At 51.1% G+C, this 19,121-nt stretch overlaps 5 protein-coding genes across 5 annotated transcripts; 2 read left to right on the top strand and 3 right to left on the bottom strand.

Annotated features, from left to right (window-relative positions):
• Positions 1–3,950: 3,950 nt before the first annotated feature.
• Positions 3,951–5,556, top strand: BU24DRAFT_435193 (uncharacterized protein; the record flags this gene model as incomplete). The annotated part of the gene is made up of 5 exons (XM_033530074.1): positions 3,951–4,196; positions 4,256–4,522; positions 4,585–5,371; positions 5,425–5,463; positions 5,513–5,556. The coding sequence occupies 5 exons, from the start codon at positions 3,951–3,953 to the stop codon at positions 5,554–5,556; spliced, it is 1,383 nt and encodes a 460-aa protein (XP_033381181.1).
• Positions 5,557–5,907: 351 nt separating this feature from the next.
• Positions 5,908–8,487, bottom strand: BU24DRAFT_494771 (uncharacterized protein; the record flags this gene model as incomplete). The annotated part of the gene is made up of 3 exons (XM_033534081.1): positions 7,732–8,487; positions 7,367–7,670; positions 5,908–7,295 (listed from the first exon to the last, which is right to left on the bottom strand). The coding sequence occupies exons 1-3, from the start codon at positions 8,176–8,178 to the stop codon at positions 5,908–5,910; spliced, it is 2,139 nt and encodes a 712-aa protein (XP_033381180.1). The 5' UTR covers positions 8,179–8,487.
• A 1,244-nt stretch (positions 8,488–9,731) lies between these two features.
• On the top strand, positions 9,732–10,549 carry BU24DRAFT_374652 (acyl-CoA N-acyltransferase). The gene is made up of 2 exons (XM_033524568.1): positions 9,732–10,153; positions 10,252–10,549. Exons 1-2 carry the CDS (start codon positions 9,757–9,759, stop codon positions 10,503–10,505), a joined length of 651 nt encoding a protein of 216 aa, XP_033381179.1. The 5' UTR covers positions 9,732–9,756; the 3' UTR covers positions 10,506–10,549.
• A 192-nt stretch (positions 10,550–10,741) lies between these two features.
• BU24DRAFT_453162 (uncharacterized protein) lies at positions 10,742–12,099 on the bottom strand (the record flags this gene model as incomplete). The annotated part of the gene is made up of 4 exons (XM_033531242.1): positions 10,742–10,956; positions 11,012–11,077; positions 11,146–11,930; positions 11,985–12,099. 4 exons carry the CDS (start codon positions 12,097–12,099, stop codon positions 10,879–10,881), a joined length of 1,044 nt encoding a protein of 347 aa, XP_033381178.1. The 3' UTR covers positions 10,742–10,878.
• Positions 12,100–14,549: 2,450 nt separating this feature from the next.
• On the bottom strand, positions 14,550–18,284 carry BU24DRAFT_435191 (uncharacterized protein; the record flags this gene model as incomplete). The annotated part of the gene is made up of 6 exons (XM_033530073.1): positions 14,550–16,158; positions 16,195–16,540; positions 16,574–16,910; positions 16,953–17,085; positions 17,125–17,320; positions 17,354–18,284. 6 exons carry the CDS (start codon positions 18,282–18,284, stop codon positions 14,550–14,552), a joined length of 3,552 nt encoding a protein of 1,183 aa, XP_033381177.1.
• Between the last annotated feature and the right edge of the window lie 837 nt (positions 18,285–19,121).

Below are 19,121 nucleotides of genomic sequence, written 5' to 3'. Positions count from 1 at the left end.
AGTCTAGCAACATCAGGAGAATTGGATCTTTTTGCCGCGCTGGAGAGGCCACTAGTCCTTGACGAACAACTGCCACTGGCGTTGGGAGGTTCTCCCCTCGCGTTCGCTGTCTCTGTTCACTGTACCGAAGCAGTCAAGGTGCTGATAGATCTCGGTGCAGATGTTCTCCGTGGTCTTTCAACTTCATATACTGAACGTGTGAAGTTCAACTCTCCCTTATGCATTGCTTTTCGCTATCACATGGCGGACATCCTGGATCTTATCCTAGAAGTATGTAAGGATGGATCTTTCGGCCACGCCGATATGGTCGAGCTTTTAGATGAGCTGCAGACATGTGCGCCTGCACTGTATCTGGAAAGGGCGCTCGTGCACGGTGGCCATGTAGCTACAGCCGCCCAGTCCACAATTCGAATCCTCTGCAAATACTACGGCTTTGTGCCTACTGTTTGGACAATCTTGGAACCCGCTGCCTACACTGGAGATGTCGACTTTTGCATTGCTGTTTCCGAAGTTCTCAAAGACATGGGCGCAATGAACCTTACATCAGATCAACTGGACGACCTGATGCTTATATGTACATATAAGGCATGCCAGGCGAGTCGAGATATGTCCGTTGCAATCCGGATGATGAACTTTGCCATTTCCCAGGGTTGCAATCTTAATTGCTTCAGGAGCACAAACAAAATGCCGATGCACATCATTGTTAATCACCGAGCATTGGAGCTCCTAATGTGGATGGCGGAGCATACTGACATGGACTTGAATGCGCGCGATACGGAGGGAGCTGGAATTCTCCACCATATCATCGATAAAGGTTACTCCGGAAAGATCGACTTGGAGGAATTGATTAAGCGCGGCGCTAGACCTGATGCTGAGGATATACACGGAAGGCTGCCGATTGAAATGGTCCGGAACAATCAAGTAGACAACAGCCTAATCGCGTTGCTGAAACGCACTCCAGCTAGGGGGAAGGTACGGTTCTTATGGACCGCCGTAAAGGCTAACGCGACGGATCTACTCCAAATCTGTTTACAAGACAAAGAACTTGTCAGTGCCTACCTTCCCAAGAAGTATATCGAAACGCTAAGAGAAGCATTGATATATGCGGCCCAGGTTGGATCTGTTGGTGCCATTGAGGTCTTGATTGAGGCTGGAGCGAGTCCAGTAAATCTTGTGCCCGAGGACAATTACGATTTAATCCACTTAGCTGTCCGCGCTGGGAATCGTCAAGTTCTGGAGTACTGTATCAAGATTGGCCAGGACGTGAACGGGCTGAGTGCCCGAGGAAGACCCCTCGACATCGCCACAAAGTTTCTAGTAGAGAGAACCAAGAGCGGCGCAGCATACCAAGAAAATGCGTGGATTGCATGCTGCGATCTCCTATTGGATTCGGGAGCTTCTCCCTTGAAACTTTCCCCCGGCTTCAAGGAGTCGCCACTGATGACTGCAATCGACGAGAACCTGCGGTATTTTACGCGGCAAATGGAATTGGTTAAAAGAATGCTTACATGCAGACCTTTGGACACATATCATATTCTCAAGTTAGGCGAAGAGATGTGTTATGTCCTGTACCTTGGGCTCTACGAATTGGTGGACGCCATGCTCGACCAAGGCGTCTCAGTCAATTGTCCTACAAATGACATCGGTTCCGTCTATCCCGAGTATTTCGAAAGAGCCTATCCATTACATATCATCGCAGCCAATATAGACCCAATCTATGACCAAGACAGCGAAGACTTCTTGGAAAGGCCATCCGCTAAACTCGTCGTCAAATTTCTTGAAAAGGGCGCGGATCCATGGTACCTGAACGCGCAAGGAGATACAGCATTGGATCTTGCGATCCGTGAAGATAATGGGTTGGTCGCGTACCCACTTCTCGAATATATGCTGCGACCGCGCTTGACGCCACCTCCTCAGGCTTCTTTTGATCTCTTGCCACCAATAAATCCCCGCAATATCAAAGCTAATAAGAGATCCTCATACTCAAGGGCCATTCAGGCAGTGAAAGAACACTGGAAGAGCAGAAGGACTTCTTCAACCATTGAGCAACTGACCGAGAAGAAAGATTCTGCTTGGGACGACATCTCCTTTCGATACCTCAACTACCTAGACGAACCTTACCTGGAGGAGTCTTGGGACTTCGCCCTTTCCAACAACTGCTACGCATCTATGGCTTCTTTTGGTCTCGTGAAGGCTTTTCCCAAGACGCGAAAGCTTAGTCGGCGGCAGGCCATCGTGCTTTTCTACCTTGCAGTATGCTACGATCTAATGGACGTCATTGTTCTTTACACGGGTGGATATGACCTAATAAATAGCAATGTGTGGCATGATCCCGATGAGTACCTTGCTAGTGTGTGGGAATCCATTCGTTCTTTCTACGATTGCGATATGAATGCGGGACAACTTCTCTCTCTGCCGTACATTGTCGAGAATGGGCCGCCAGAGCCTGAGAAGGATGCGTATCTCAAAATGGACCAAGACGAGGACATTCCGGAGCAGATCCACGACTACGCTTATCACCGCATACAACTCTGGCATGTCGCAGACCAATGGTTGTCCCTCTACCCAGCGTCGCATCTGGTATGGTGTAATTTCGTCGAGGCGCAATTGGAACCAGGAATGATCGAAGTCGTAGTAAACCACCAAGCAGAGAGGGATAAGCAACAGCGATTGGCTCTGCAGTATTTGTTGGGTCCGGTTGGAGATGATGATTATTTCATATAGTTTTTGTGATTTTGCATTGGTATTTTTTTCGGACCTTGATTTGTTGCGAGGTTTGATACCATCTCTTTTATTTTCATATAGAATGCGAACAAGGAAATCAGATCCCTTCGCCGCTCTCTAATGACTTCATGTTTCCAGGTTTTTATTCCTAAAAAATAGGAGATTTTCAGGTATGATATACGTACACATCTAGCATAATCGTTACGAGAAGGTGTCTGAAGCCAAAAGGTTAAGCGACAAACTGCGACTCTACCACTCCAGCAGTCGCCTGATAGAACAAGTGTGGCATACTCGTACTCGTACAATTCAGAAGGCATGAGATAAATATAATTGAATTGCGGGACACTATATTAGGGTATCTTTTAATTATTGGTGGTTTCAACTGTGCCAGGCCGGTGCGAGTAGTGTAGGTTGACGTCTCGTTTAAAAGTGGGAACAACGGCATGACGTCACCGCTCAATCCTGTTCTTCGCATCTTCTTTTGATCGCGATCGTGTATCCACGCGAAGACAAAGAGGAAGACGAAGACGAAGACGAGAAGGATGTCCATAATCCATACGAGATGATCGATTTTCCTAGGAATATTTTCTCAAAATGTGCATTCACTCAATGAACATCGAAGGAAGCACGCCAACCGATAGAGCTAGATATTTGCAACAAGTTAAGCTACATAGCGATCTTGCCGTCATCATTGGCATCAAGAGCCAGGAACGAGGAACAGGAAAGATGGCATGCCGAGAGCGAGATCAAGTCACCTGAGTTCGCGATGAGCGGTAAAACACGTCTCCAACATGTCCCATTCGCTTCTCCACACATGTCGTCATCATCTACACAACCATCAAACAAGACTTACGCTATGCATGGCTATCCGGATCTTCTTTGCCGATTGAACCAGGTCCCTGGAATCTCAATTTAGGCTTTGCCTTAAGCTACTGAGCTTGTCTCGTTACGGCCTGCGTTACGTCCTTCATGATGCTTGCTCTGAGTTGTTTCCGTCGTTCTCCTGCTTACTTCTAACTTTCCCCCTCCTGTCTGCTTCTTGTCTTCCTTTCACCACAACCTGTCTTTCTCTTACACTCGATTCAAAACCATCATTCCAGTACTTGACTGTGGCCTTCCATTGTTTGTTATCAAAGCCATATTTACAGCTAGTCTTTCCTTGCTTTGTTTACTCGTCTATCGTGTTTCTGCATTCCGAGCACAACACCGCCGACATACGGCCGGACATGGTAGCTTCAAGACGACGCGAACTCATCTCCAACGGCTCCAGCAAAGCTGACCCTGACCATACCTACAAACACTTAGACTTAGAAAGTGGCAGCTATGGCCATGACTCCCACCTACGAAAATTCCGGTTCCGAGATGTTGTCGATGCGACGATGGACCAGAAGCATCTTCGCGAGATGAAGCAGAAGCTATTGAATTCGGTGGATCATAAAGGGTTGGAGAAATTCAGGCAGAATGAAAAAGAGGTATATCAAACATTCACGTGCATTTGTGTTAGAAACATTGCTGACGGAGTGATTTGTAGTTGAAAGCCATTCAAAATAAGAAGTTGCGCGCATTTTACGAAGAGCAGAACCGCAGGCTCGATGACTGGCTCGAGGTCGATATGGTCGTGACCACACTTGCAGACGACGTTTTGGACAGTATGGGCCCGCGCGACCTGGACCATGACGGTGTTGCTGAAGATCGTGGCCCGTTGCACACGAGTGAGGGGACCGTGGAGTGCTTTCTCCCTGACGAGGAGATTGAGAAGCGAAGGAAAGCCGACAGGAATGTGAGATGGGCTATCAATGTAGGATTCATTCCCCAATCCGTGGACGACATACACCAGAGACGCATGCTAATTGTTCGCAGATCAATGTCATTGTCAACATTCTCCTCCTCGCCGCGAAGGGAATCGCTGCTATATATTCATCCTCACTCTCTCTGATCGCATCGCTTGTCGACTCTGCGCTTGATCTTCTCTGCACATTAATCATCTGGAGCACAAATAAACTCGTTGGCTGGCGTTTAACACGTCTAAAAAAGAAGTTCCCCGTTGGACGTCGTCGTCTCGAACCGATTGGAATCCTTGTCTTCTCCATCATCATGGTCGTCTCATTCATCCAGATCTTGCAAGAATCGGTACAAAAGCTCCTCCCGAGTGGCGATCACACCACCGCAGAGTTACCTCCTATGGCAATCTTCAGCATGGTCTCTACCATCGTCGTAAAGGGCATAATAGGACTAGGCTGCATGCGGGTGAAAACAACGCAGGTCCGTGCGCTGGCACAAGATTGCAAAACTGATGTTTACTTTAACACATTATCGCTTCTTTTCCCCTTGATTGGAAACAAGTTGGACGTCTGGTGGCTGGATCCAGTTGGTGCTACTATCCTATCACTGTACATCATCTACGACTGGGCCGGCACCTGTATTGAGAACATCGTGAAGCTAACGGGAGAGGCGGCCGACGATCGCACGGCCCGAAAGATGCTGTACATGGCCTATCGGTTTTCCCCGCTTGTTGGAGGCTACAAGTCGATTAAGGCATATCACGCGGGAGATGGTGTCTGGGTTGAAGTGGACGTATTGATGGATGAGAAGACTCCATTGAAGGAAGCACACGATGTCGCCGAGACAATTCAGTATTGCATGGAGGGTAAGATTTGAATGTTCATCGTTTGTAGTTGAGCACTTACTGACATGGAGCAGGTTTGAAAGAGGTCGATCGCGCTTTTGTGACTATGGATTGTAAGTCTCTGAAGTCTCTTCAATTTGACCTCCCACTGACAAGGACTAGACACTTCGCAAGGCCCAACTGGACATGCGACTGAAAACGAGTGATTTAACTTTGATATGTATCGAATATCTTTTTGGCAAGTTCCACGAGCCCCAAAAATCGCATCATAGCGGCATTCCCAGGAGTATCATCATGTATTATATAGTTTTTCTTCAATAATGAAAACGCATTTGATGAGAACCTTTTTCGGTCCTTGAGTAAAGCATTCATTCTCGCGTTTCTGTGACGCGGTATATGCTGATGACGGGAATCTAATCTAAAAGGTCGATAGGGAGCATTGGGTATCAGGAGACTCCAAACTCCGAACTCCAACTCCAAATCTAACAAAAACGCAGCAAAAATATCAAGTCGCAAGTAATCAGAACGCTCCTCCCCGCCAACCCCGCCTCCTCCTCTTACTCGGCCATCTTGTCGATGCGCTCGTACTTCCTGATCTCCTCATCCACCTTCCCCTCCACCTTCTCCGGGCGACCCCAACTCGCCAGTATGGCGGCCCCCTTCGACCGATAGAACCCCTTGCTCTGTCCCGTCCTCCCACTCAACTCCACCAAGTTCTTCTCGGCCACCTGGGCCGTCTCTCTCATCGCCTGCCAACTCCAAATATACTTCCTCGTATATTTGTTGCCCATCGAGAACTTGGGCTTTCCGGCAAGGTGTCTGCTCACGCCGGCGATCTGTTCGAACACTTTACTTGTAAAGTGTCTTCGCTCTTCTGGACCAACGTGCTGGTAGTCGGTCGCCAGCGGCTGCAGGCTCAAGGCAGCCATTATGCTGCGCCAATCCCAGACGTGGTTGTCGAAGAGCGAGCGGTTTGATCCAGATGCCAGGCATGTGTGCAGGAGGTCATGAACCGCCTCCGCACGGCCTTGGCAGACACCTTGCGCGAGGTAGCGCAAGAACTCGACGGCGTCGACGGCCGCAAGCATGACAAAGTGTGGCGATCTCTGCGCCGTACTCCTCTCCGCGTTCAGGCGAACCAGTTCCAGCAAATGGGTTTGCTCGGCCAACCCAGCTGCCGGGATCGTGATGCTGCACCTCTGTGGGGCAGTCATCGAGGGACCGGCAGGGGTGGCGTCGCCGGTGGTGATAGTGGTGGTGGTGCTGGTGGTCGTCGGTGCTGGGACCGGGGCAGAAGCAGGGGCGGCAGCGGCAGCGGGAGCGGGAGCGGGAGCGGGAACAAACGCCGGGACGAATGCGAGTCTGGGGAGAGGGGGTAGGGGAGCAGAGCCACACTCAACCCATTCACCGTCACCCATATCTCGTCTCTTCGTCCTGCTGAAGTCTCCGGCGACGAGATAGGCATCTCGCGCTGAGCGCTTCAGGCTCTTGATGGCGGGTGCAGGTGCTGGTACTGGTACTGGTACTGGTGCTGGTTCTGGTGCTGGTGCTGGTGCTGGTGCTGGTGCTGGTGCTGGTGCTGGTGCTGGTGCTGGTGCTGCTGGTGCTGCTGGTGCTGCTGGTGCTGCGGGAGGAGTCGGGCAGTCGTTCGGTCGAACGCGTTTCTTCACCGGCCTGAAGTCGTTGTCAAGCCAGGCGTCATGCGCGGTGCGCTTCGTGCCATGGGCGACGACAGGCGCGGTGGAGACGTCGAACAACGTCTGCGATGTCGCCGGGGTGGGAGCAGCGACAGGAGCAGCTTCGTCGTCCGCAACGGGGGCAGAACCCCCCAACACCTCCTCGTTCCGCTGGTCTGGAAGCACCTCACTAGGAGGGCTTTTAGCGATCCAGCGGCTGTCGACTTGGAGTGAGGGACTACCGCCGAAGTCCCGTCGCACTGAGTTGGCTGTTGTAGATAATAACCATCGTCAGCAATCGTTCGAAGAATATCTGATATCAGGATAGGATCAAACTCACCATGCTCTGTGCTCTCACTGACTAGGGCGCCTACGCCCTGTTTCTCGACCGATTCCTCATCCAAACTCAAACCGAAGATCTGTACTCCGGTGGGGTTGTCACCCTTGGTGACCTTTGGAGGGTGCATCGACGCGCACTCCAGGTCTGGCTCCAGGCTCAGCTCGAAGTCTCCGCCGAGCTCATGATGAGTCTCGAGCGGCTCGCTTCGGTAGTCGGGCTCAATGCCCAGACTTTCAACGGCGAGTTGGTAGACTCTATCCGAGATGGCCCTGGCCGTGCCATGGGATTTGGTGGTATATGAGTACTACGGTGACGGGACGTGTTAGTTGTGAGCGACGGAGTATGGGCAAGCTGACTTCACTTACGAAGTTGCGGAAATCGTAACGAAGTCGCGCTCTCTTCTCCGGCGTCTCGAGGGTTCCGTGGGCGTATTCGACGCCGGCACGGCTGATGCCCTCCGGGGCTCCAGCGGAGCACTTCTCGACGAGGCTGACGAAGGAGGTGATAATGCCGTACATCATGATGGCGATGGTGCGGCGGATGAAGAAGAAGGAGAAGAGAAAGTGAAAAAGAAGCTTTGGTGGTGGTCGCTGAGGGACCGAAGAAGAGGAGAGAAAGAGAGGTGGGTGTATATAGGTCTTTGGTTTTGGTAGTGGTGGTGGTATATAAAACCGCGTTCGTCTGTAGTTGAAGTTTGTGAAGCTGGTGGGCGTTTCTGGATAGTCAACTGGTAGGCGAAGTGGGCTGAGGGGGAGAAGGAGCAAGAGGGTGGGTGGGCGATAGAAGTAGATGGTGGAACGTGCGTGTGGCATCGAGCAGGCTGGCGAGAAGGTAAAGGTGGGAGACTGGGAGTGAGAGTGAGAGCCTGAGAGAGGTGAAGGTGAGAGACTGCGAGTGAAGTGAAATTCCCGCTCACCGCTGCGGACGGTGGTTGGGAATCTCCATTACCTCTGAGCCTCAGTCAACTATTGGAGGGGCTTCCTGATGCTAACCCGCGCCTTTTTCATTCTTGCAAAGTGATTGTATAATCGCTGGAGTATATCGCTCATTTTGAGACTTCACTGCTGTGACCAGCACCTTTGCTTCGTCGAAGCGATTATATGACTGAGTGGAAGGATTGTATAGAAAGAAGGCTCATGAAAATTTCCCTATGAAGAGAATTGTTTCTCAAGTATCCATTCAAGCTAATTGGGAGGGAAATCGACCTCCATGCTTTGCATAAATAGACACAATGTTGGACGTGCCAAGAAATGAACGTCAAGCGTCGAAGGGCATTTAACATTGACTACAAAAGTGTATCAAGGTTCTTATAACTCCTATATATACCTAAGGTCTTCATCAACACACAAAGCGTGTTTGTCTTTCACCGTCAGTTCTAGAGATTGCAAGAGCGATCAGTGTTTGGCTGTATATTAGGTTGCGCTTTGAAGATCTGAAGTCTTGGGAGGCAAACCGACGAATGTTTGCGGAGACCCATTCCAATTATTTTACATACATACGTACAAAGACCTTTTGCACATGTAGCAATTTTCACTTGATAATTCAATTGTACGTTTAACAATTAATTAAAGGACGTTTTGGAACGTGACATTTGGTGCTTTGAGAACTTTATTATTTGTCGTGGAGGTGAAGAGTACTCACTGACTCGCTCAAACATCAACAACACACCCAATCAGCTATGTAATTATGATCTGTTCTTCTATTGAACCATCGTTCTTAATTGAGAAGAGCCGACCGCCGTGTTCTTGAGAGCCCGCTGCTGTGAGAATAACACAATAGTAGATCGCTAGACTGCAAGTGTTTCATCTGTGCCACGCCAATTGATTTTGCAGTGCTATCTACACATCCCCGTAGCTGATTTCAAAGGGAATCTCACGAAACAATATGGCAATCATTTGATATTTCATTACTACCCATTTTGGCCACTCCACACACCCCATGAAGACATCGACTGAAATGAACTCCAAAGAATTCGAAAACCTACAATAAACACCGACACTCATACTGATGCATTTGGAAACTAATCGATCAATGCAAGCGCCGCGCATCTTTACCATATGTAATACCATGCAATTCAATACAATGCCATGCCATGCCGTGTCCCATCTCAATGCCATCGACTGACGTTAACTTTAAGGGCGGCACAAGGGCTGACCACTCACGCCGCCTTACCCAAACAGGCAAAAACAAAATGCTTAGAGTTCGGTTCGCAACATCACTTCATTCGCCAACATGCTCGTACATGCGTCTACATATAATCCTCACTCCCACCATCTCATCTTCTTCAATTCATATTATCGTAACCCTCTGGCCCTTTTTAAACCAACACTCTCCTGTCAGAAACCCCCCAGAACAAAGCAAAAGTGAAACCGAAAGAACCAAATCCAACCATGGCATTCACCATCCTCCCCGCCACCGACGCCGACATCCCCCTCTCCAACGCCATCGAAAACAAAGCCTACGCCAACCCCATCTCCCCCAACCCCCTCAGCACTATCCTCTTCCCAGGTCCCTTCCCCGCCGACTCCACCGCCCGCCGCATCGCCTCCACCATCGCAGCGCGGGAAAACAACCCCGCGATCAGGTACGTCAAGGCGGTCGACGAATCGACGGGCGAGATGGTCGCGTTCGCGTCATGGCACGTGTACGACACTCCGGAGCTGGCGAGGGGCGCGAAGAGGAGTGTGCCCGAGGACGCGGAGGGGGTGAATGGGGAGGCGTGTAGGGCGTTCTTTGGCGGGTTGGGGGAGTGTAAGGAGGAGGTTTTGAGGGGGAAGGAGCATTTGTGTAGGTGTATCCCATCATCGCCTTTTATGTCTTTGAACTATCTGTGCTGTGTTGCAATGTGTTATGTCGTACCCGCCAACTAACCCACCATCTACTAGACCTGCACCTCCTGCACACCGACCCCGCTCACCAAGGCCGCGGTGCGGGCCGCCAGCTCGTGCAGTGGGGGCTCGTGAAGGCGGATGAGCTGGGTCTGCCGTGTTATCTTGAGTCGAGCCCTGCGGCGCATGGGTTCTACGAGAAGCTCGGGTTCCGGGACGTGCGGTTGTTTAAGCTGGATCTGACGCCCTGGGGTGGGCCTGAGGAGTTGTATGTTACGCCGCTTATGATTAGGGAGCCTGTGGGTAAGTAGAGCTGATCGTAAGGTGGATTGGGCGGGGAAGGGGGAAAGGGGGGAAGGGGAGGAAAGGGTGTAAATAGTGTCATGGCAAGTCAAGTAAAAATTGCAATAAATTATTTTCATTGACCCATCGAGCAAGGCTCTTTCGCTGCTTGTACTCATGGGGTGGGGTATATAACTGCTTCTCTTTCCTCCTCCGAAAAGGGTACTCAAGCTTCGACTTGTAGTATCAAGTCGGTAAATATCAAGACGCGATTAAAACAACAACAGACCGTGACCAGGGAACTTGAAAACCGATCCCAAGGCCTAAACACCATTCCAGAACGCCCCCAGACCCGAAACTCCAGGAAGACCCGAGAGGAAGACAGACTGCTAGTACTGGGTACTAGTAGATGCAGTCCATTTCATCATCATCCTCATCATCATCTTTTATCTCCACGTTGTTGTAGTCCTTCGGTGGGGCCTAGACAATACAACGTTATTGAAAGCAATGCATACGGGATACAAACAATACTAACCTCAATCAGACCCATCAGCGGGCTCATCAGCGGGCTCGCACTAACTGTGCTATGAGCAACCGAGACCTGAAAGCCCCCAACGCATTAGCAAAGTGCATTGTGGGCTGTCGTCGCGGGATACGTGATGAACTTACTGATAGTCTCGATTTGGTGATGGAATGCCTCTTTGTCATCTTCCTCTCGTTGCGGCGAGCCAACCGCCTCTCCCTCTCGACGGCCGCCGTGTGCTTGCCGACCTGCTCCTTGAACGACGCGTTCACCGACGCGTTCACCGATGCGCTCAACGACGCATTCAAGGACGCCTTCTCGGCGTCGACCTTTGTCGAGAGAGCCTCGACCTGTGTTGGCAGCGGCAGCAGCGGCGTGACGTCGGGCATCGCCATGAAATTCTTCTCCAAGGCCTCGACGCGGGTCGGCATGTCCATGAGTTTCTTCTCCAGGGCCTCGAAGGCCCCGGGAAGGTGGAGGAACGGCGTGATGTCTGGCATCGGCGGGATCGACAGCATCATGGCGTGCGTGAGGGTCGCCTGTTCCTGCACCAGCTGGATGTTGGCGCGCGCCTCTTGGGTCTCGGCTTCCGCGGCCTGAAGCCGAGCCGTGAGGTCGGCTACCTTCCGCTCCAGCGTCTTGATCGTGGACACGAGCTGCGGGTTCGGCGAGGTGGGGAACGAGGGGCTTCGCGGGACGACGGGCTGGGGACGAGGGATCCTGGACTCGAGGCGCTCGGTCATACGGCGCAGCTGGTCGTGCAGGTACGCATTCATCTCTCGTTTTGCTTGCACCGTGGTGTTGTAGGCGCGGTCGAGGTTGACAGCCAGGCGGTCGTCGAGGATCGTTTCGAGATGGGCGATGGCAGCTGCTTTTGCGGCAGCCATCACATCCTCAAGAGACCCGTAGGCCGGAGGGGAGGGAGCAGAGGCTGAGCATTGGAGTGAGAAGGCAGACACTGTTTTGAGGAAGTGGATCAACTTACAGTCGTGGCCATTGGCCCTGTCTTCAACAACTTTGATGTGCATATAGATGCCACCGACCAATCCGAAGAAGGCGATCAAAAGACCGAGGAAAAGACCGACAATAACACCAGGCATGATGATGGATGGTGGTGGTGATGGGTAAGTATGACGAGTAATGAAGAGAAAGATGAATAGGAGGAAGAGGTGACAGTGACAAGCAAGTGAAGAGGAAAGAGGTTTGTGTATATACTTGACGTATTCTTGTCAAAGTCAAAGTGAGCTTTTTCAAAGCCGAAGCAAGAAGAAGAGCAGATCTCTTTTCGTGACTGGAAGACTGGTATATAGAAGAAGTATATGTGTATGAAGTGAGGCCCAGAAGTGGAGCAGAAAAGGCTGTATGCTTAAAGCAGAAGAGTAAAGAAGTGCTGGTAGCAAGAAGGCAGAGTCAAGATCACGGGATCTGGAGGTTGTTGGTATGGAGTGCGAGTAGGGTTGAGGGAAGAAAGGTTGTGGGCCAGCGAAAAATTGTCCTCTTATACTACTACATTCACTCTGCGGTCGAGGCGGGGACGTGCACGATGGCAGTGGCGTGGCTAATGGCCATAAGTAGAATCACTGTGAGAGTGAATGTGGGCCAAAGCTTGAGAAGTGATTGTTGTGGGATCGGGTGCACGTGTGTGGGAAGGCAACTGTACGGATGTGGATGCTTGAGGTAGAACATCCTATGTCGCGTAGTTTGTATATACGGGGCATTGAAATGCAATAAATATAGTCAGACCTGATGCCATAGAACCGATGCTTTGCTACGATGGAAATACATCATGTATACTTCGACGAACCAACCTCACTGATAACAAGCCGCATATCAATTGTGGAGTCTTGTATAGACATAGCAGGAGACATTCGATTGAGTAGTAACTCCTCCCCGAGAAGCAGATCCTAAGACGGTGAATCTCCTACTGGCCCATATCATCATGAAGGAAACCTCTCGGTCTATTGGCAGCTGTTGCATTTCTCAACGCCATTGACTTTCACATCATTCTGATACCCCCGCATAACGAAAGCTGCGACCTGCCTGTAGGCGTACCAATTAAGTTCGGCCTTTGCTAAAAGATAGCCGGTGGAGATCTAACCTGGCGTTCCATTCATGGTCAAAGAATCACCCCGTTCGTGACATGCGTTGAAATCGCCAACCACAAAGCGACGAAGGAGAGGGAAGTTTCTGCCCCCGTTTGAGACGTGCCTCGAAGGGACGATGGGTAGACTGGCCGGGGGCCTCCGTGGATCCAGGGCGGATTGGAAGATATTCTCATGCTTGATATCGCAGTGAACGATGCCGATGAAGTGCAAGTGATCTATGCCTTCTCGGATGTCATTGAGGCATGAGGCCTTGTCGAAACCCACTCTCTGGTCTCCCCCTCGCATCAACGTCCATACGTTGCTTGCCTCCTACCTCGCAGCAGACAAGGATCCGATCGCAACGAAGGCTACCCAGCTGTAACGCGGCAAAGCACTGGCATCTGGATTGGCTTCTCACTCCCAGAGATCCCGAAGTGTGCTTTCGTGACGTTCGTAAATGCGAGCGCAGACACGGCCGTCATTGTTGAGAGCGACACCATGGTATGCGCAGACGTTTTAGTGTAGGTATCGCATCATGAGCTCGCTGACTTTGATTTCTTGTCTGATGAAATGAACCCATGATTGTGGAAAAGCTTCCTTGCTGGAACGGAGAGAGTCGAATATGAATACCTTCGGGTAGTATTTGGGGTTTAATGAATCTAGACATAGTATCATTTCCCCGGGTTCAAATTGGGGAAGGAATGTGTTCAGGTCAACTGGGCGCGGTTCAAGCAAAATCGCTCTCCTCCGAAGTTGGCGCGTCCAGTAAATGATAGTTCCATGATCAGGTTTCAATTCTCTGTACTTCTTGAAGCTCTCATTCTTGCTGTGATTGGTGCCATTTTGAATGATTTTGATTCTCCGTGGTGCCATCGCACGGAACTGGTAATACTTAAACGATATGTGTAGGAGTCGCTGATGGAGATGTGAACAGGTCGAAACAGAATGAATTATGGCATTGAAGTTTAAGACTTTGGAGGCCGGCGAGGCATGAAGTTTAGCATGCCGGGTTAGCAACTGCCTAGGTGATCAAGCTTGCACGTCGTGAGGAACTAAACAATACCACGGAACGCTATACACAGCAGGCGCTATCTATAATACCCGTATAATGGTTCGCCTATCCGGCTTGGAAATTCTCGTTATGAGGTAAATTCAGAGATGGAAGAAACAGATATAAAAGTAGCAACCGCTTTAGGACGGATAACAAAAACATGCCATTAGATTTTCTCCATAAAAGAGGCTGTCGTTGAGTCATTAAGGTGGACATGCAAACATCGCTGTCGCAACAAATGGTAATCGCTGAAAGATGTAGCAGATGAAGGGCGGGTATCCAGCATTTTGCGAAGAGAAAAAAATAGCTCAAAGAAACTGAAAACTCTAACGGCAAACGCGTTGTAAACAAAGAACGCTAGAAACTTTGCGAAACCTGTGGCATGAACGGTGGAAACACCCAGAGGCAAGGCAGATCAGAACCCACGCTCAACGTCAGCACTCCTTCTTATCCTAAACCCAGTACTCTGCCTCTCGACTGGTGTAGGTAATTCCTGATGATCGGTAGCAACGATCTCGACATCTATTTTCCCACGCTGACCAGCGGCAGTGCCACCGTTCGCGTGCGAGCCCGTCTTCGCTGTACCTCGACTCGTCACGGGGAGCAGAGTTCCACCACCGATATAACTCCCGTATGTTTCATAGCTCCTGCGACCTGCACGCGTGCTGCGACCCACGCTGAGCATGTTTTCGAGAGGTCGCATATCGACGACGTACTCGACACTGGTGGCTGCATGCTGAGACAGTTTCTCGTTGCTCGCGCCGCCGGCGTAGCTGACAGAGCCCTTCCGTTTCGATGACTTGCGGTGGTCGCGGATGTAACGTTTGATGAGACGGAAGGTGTCGCTAATGGCGTCGAGAGAGAGCGCGGTGGCGATGAGAGGGATGGAGACGGCGAAGCTGATGCCGAACATGTATTTGCTGACCCAGCTTAGGGGGAGGCTGGGCTCGCCTTCCGGATCTTTGTGTGGGAACTCGCGAATGTTGATCGTGAAGAAGGCTGCAATGAAGGAGAGAGGGAGGAAGATGATGGTCACGATAGTGAAGACCATAATGGTTTGGCTCTGGCGCGCGGTGCCGGCGGCTTGGTCGCGGGCGAAACGGGCTTCGAATGCGTTGGCGTGTTTTTGCTTAAGATCGAGGAGATCGGTTATGCTTTTGTAGATTCGCTCAGCCTGCTTGTCCATGCGATCAATGTCTTTTAGGTGCGTGTCGATAGTTTTGATCTGCTCTCTGATGCGGCGTTTGAGATCCTGTTGGCTCTTGTGCTCTTCTCGTAGGATGTCGGTGATTGACACCTCGATATCTGGAATCACGGAACGCTGGTCTTCAAGAACCTTGGCTATCATGTTGAGCTCGTCGCGAATATCCTTCGTCTCGGCAAGGAGGTCTGTCTCAGCACCGATGTCTAGAAGTTTGTCGACGAATAGAGGTGTATGAACTGGTCCGTCATCATCGTCCCGGTAATCGTCTCCATTTATGTCGTGCAAGGAGTCATTCGAGAAGATATGTGTGTGGGTCCTACGCCTGCGGTTCTCATGCTCAATATCACGTCCTTGGGCTTCTAACTGACGGGAAAAGCGATTGGGGCGACGATGCTCCCTCAGCCACTTAGATGCTCGTTCGGAGGCATCGTTAAACTCACTGAAGAGTTTGGTCTCGGCTTCAGTGGCATTGCCGATGGATGCTTCGAACATGTCGAGGAACTGGTAGTCCTCGTCCTGCCGATTGCGGTCGAAAACACCACTGCATCGACCGGTGATGATCAAAGCCAGGTCATAGATGGATCGCACAGGTTCGCGGGTCTTGCTATTGATATCTTCGATGATGCCATCGAGCACGTTGAGTGGATCGTTCTTGGGCTGCTGCCAACGCTGAGGGAATGCAGTCACGATAAGATCTTTGCCCAGCACCCACATCCACAGTTGATCTACCATGAAGATCTTGGGATCAATTTCGAAGGGCTCGCCCTGTTCTTGATCCTTCATCTGGTACCGGTAGACGACCTGATCTTGGTCGCGCGTTCTCGTGTCGATATTGTGATAGTAGAATTGATCCAACGTTCGCCTGACATGCAAAGACACATTGGAAGAACTCAGATGAGCTCGAAGCAACATCTCGTCGTAGGTAGAGGCCCGTGGCAGCATAGGTGGGCAATGGCGTCCTTCTCTCCTCTCGATCCTTTTAGCTCTTTGTGCACGAATGATAGCCTCTTGCATTTCATGTCGCCTGCGGTTGGTTTCAAAATGCAAGTACGGCATGAAGGTAAAGATGTTACCCTTCGCCGATGCTGTGGGGTCCTTTCTACCCGGACTCCCTGGCGACCTCAAATGACCGCTGCTAGTCAGCGGTTGGCTAGTCTTCCGTTGTTGTCTGGCGTGGTGATCGCTCTGTTTCGTCGGTGTTTCTGTGCCGCCTCCAGACTTTGAATGCTTGCTACTTCCGCCCCATTTCGCTGTCTTCTTGACTTTTTCTTTCCCCTTGCCATGTTTCCTATCTGAACCTGGGGCGGACGCATTCGATGTCAATGTGGCATCTGTCTGAATAGTATCTGTCCTCCTAGGGGCCCTTGGTGGCGGATGTTCCTGCGCCCCAGCTGAGGAAGACTGGTGGCTTGACACACTGATACCTAGGCCAGGGCTATCACTGACGATAATTTGAGGCGGGCCATGGTCTGCTCCGTCCGAGAAGTCCGATTCTTCGTGAACCTTTGGCGCCCTTGGAGTGCTATGACAGAGCGGTCTCATGAAATGCGAATGGATCTGTTGTCCTCGATGCTGATGGTTGAAAGACCGCTCTAAAGCCTTGAACCCTTCCACGTCGGATGCGCCCTCCTCGATGAAAGCCTTGGTTAATAGTGCCTCGACCCAGGCCATGTTGTTGGCCGGAAGATGGATCCACCTGAAGCTTGTGGCCTTCGAGTCCTTAGGGAGAATGGAAACGGCTGGTTTCCTCGGGTTGACAGTGTCTCGGCCGTAGAGTAACTCGTACACCGTCCGTCTCCGCACCTTGTTCTCGTTGTGAAAATTGCCGAAATCGACGATCGTCGCATTGAATCCGTTGCACGCACCCAAAGCATCCTCACTTAGTGTCTCCACGTGGTTCGATGGCGCGAGGAGATTGACTATGTCTTTCCGTTTATTTTGCGCGGCGCGAAGAAAGGGCGTGATTCCGAACGTATCTCTCGCTGCGCGCTTGAGGTCTTTGCGCTCGAGCAGACATTGGACGACATCGAGATGGCCAGCCTGTGCTGCGACGTGCAACGGCGTCATGCCGTTCAGCAGTTTTGCATTCAGACCAGCGCCTGAGGCGAGCAGGATCCTGACAATCTTGACGCTACCCACCTCACAGGCATTGTGCAACGGCGTCCAACTGCCATCGCTCTTTGCCGTGACATCGGCTCCGTAGTGAATCAGAAGCTCGACGATGTCATCTCTTTGATGCGCCACCGCCAAGTGCAAGCTCGTCTTCTCGCGAACCTCAACGGCATTTACATTCGCCCTCCTTAAAATCAACCATTCGCAGAGCTCTTTCTTTCCCGTAACGGCTGCCCAGTGTAACGGACTTCGCTTGAGCTCATCCTGACCCTCGGTACCGTCAATGGCAATGTCCGTCCTCAGCAATACCTCAATGACATCCCTCCCCCAATTACAATGTTTATCCGCCGCCAAGTTATGCAACACGTTCCTCCCCTGATTATCCTTTTTATTGACATCCGCCTTGCACCTCAGCAATATGTTCAAAATATGAAAATGGTTCTTCCACGCCGCCGTCATGAGCGCCGTGCGCCCCTGCTTGTCCGCCACATCGACATTGCCCCCAAACTTGAGCAGCAACTGTACGATTCCGACATGGTTCTTCTCGATGGCTTTCAGCAGGGGACTGACGCGCCCGCCAGCTGCGCCGTCGGGTTTCGCGCCGTTCTGGAGTAGGTACTCAGCGAGGAAGTTGTTGCCACGCTCGGACGCGCGCATCAGACCGATGCGGAGGAGGTGCTCGATAGGTTGGGAGGCTGCCCTTGCGGACTGGATAACGTTGATGGCATCGTCGTTTTTCGATTCGTCGATCGCTTTTAGAAGGCGCGGTTCGGCGCGCATGTGGTGTTCTGAGGCTCCGCCATCGCTGGAGCGCGAGGGCGATCGGGGGGCCATGGTGTGGCGGGGTTGATATATTTTGGTCGGAACCTATGCGCTCATGGTCGTATCGAAGGGGTAAGTGGTCGTGGGAATGTTGGAAGGGAAGGAGGATTCGAGTGGTGTTTTGAACAATATCGTCTGTCGTCCGATGCGATATTCGACGTCAACCAGAATGGCGATCGAGGCTCCTCCCTATTCGACCCCAAACAAACAACCACACCTAACTGACCAAATGACGCTTTCTTGCAGTATATGCAGTGAGAAAAAAAATCGATATCAGCAGACCCTTGTTGTTGCCTATTACACCCACATACACAAATTCCTCCTCACCTCAGACGTACAGACGTATAGGAAGCAAGTGCAAAAAGCTAGAAGCAAGAAATTGGAATAATGGGGTCGGATTAATTATTAGCAAGGTCGCAGGGGGAGGGCAGCGCCACCACCGTGCGAGAGGACCGGTGTGCATGGTGCATCATCACGTGTAGAGGTATGGAGTCGAGTGCAGATCCCATTCCAATGTCCAGGTAGCCCTGCCGAATCATCATGTCGGTAGTGTAGAATGAGCCGACGAAGTATCTACACAACAGGTACGATACGAGGTGGCTAGACAACAGCTGAAAGACGGAGAGAGGAAGAGAGGTGATGAGAGATGTTGTGTGGAGTGGATGGGTGGGGGCCGAATCTTTGGCTTGGTTGCTCCTTCCAAGGTATCGCATGGCTTCGTATAGGGGCGCATTCTTGTCAACCATATGGTGGACCGTTCCATAGACTGTTTTCTTCTTCTTCGTCCAATCTTCAACGGATCAGACTGATCGAGAGCAGTGATACTCGTTTTAAAAACAAAATAGCATC

This window comes from Aaosphaeria arxii (genome assembly GCF_010015735.1).
Source record: "Aaosphaeria arxii CBS 175.79 unplaced genomic scaffold BU24scaffold_7, whole genome shotgun sequence".
In the NCBI taxonomy this organism is placed as follows: Eukaryota; Fungi; Ascomycota; class Dothideomycetes; order Pleosporales; genus Aaosphaeria; species Aaosphaeria arxii.
The sequence above is the reverse complement of the archived record's forward strand: the minus strand, read 5'-3'. Positions and strand labels throughout refer to the sequence as shown.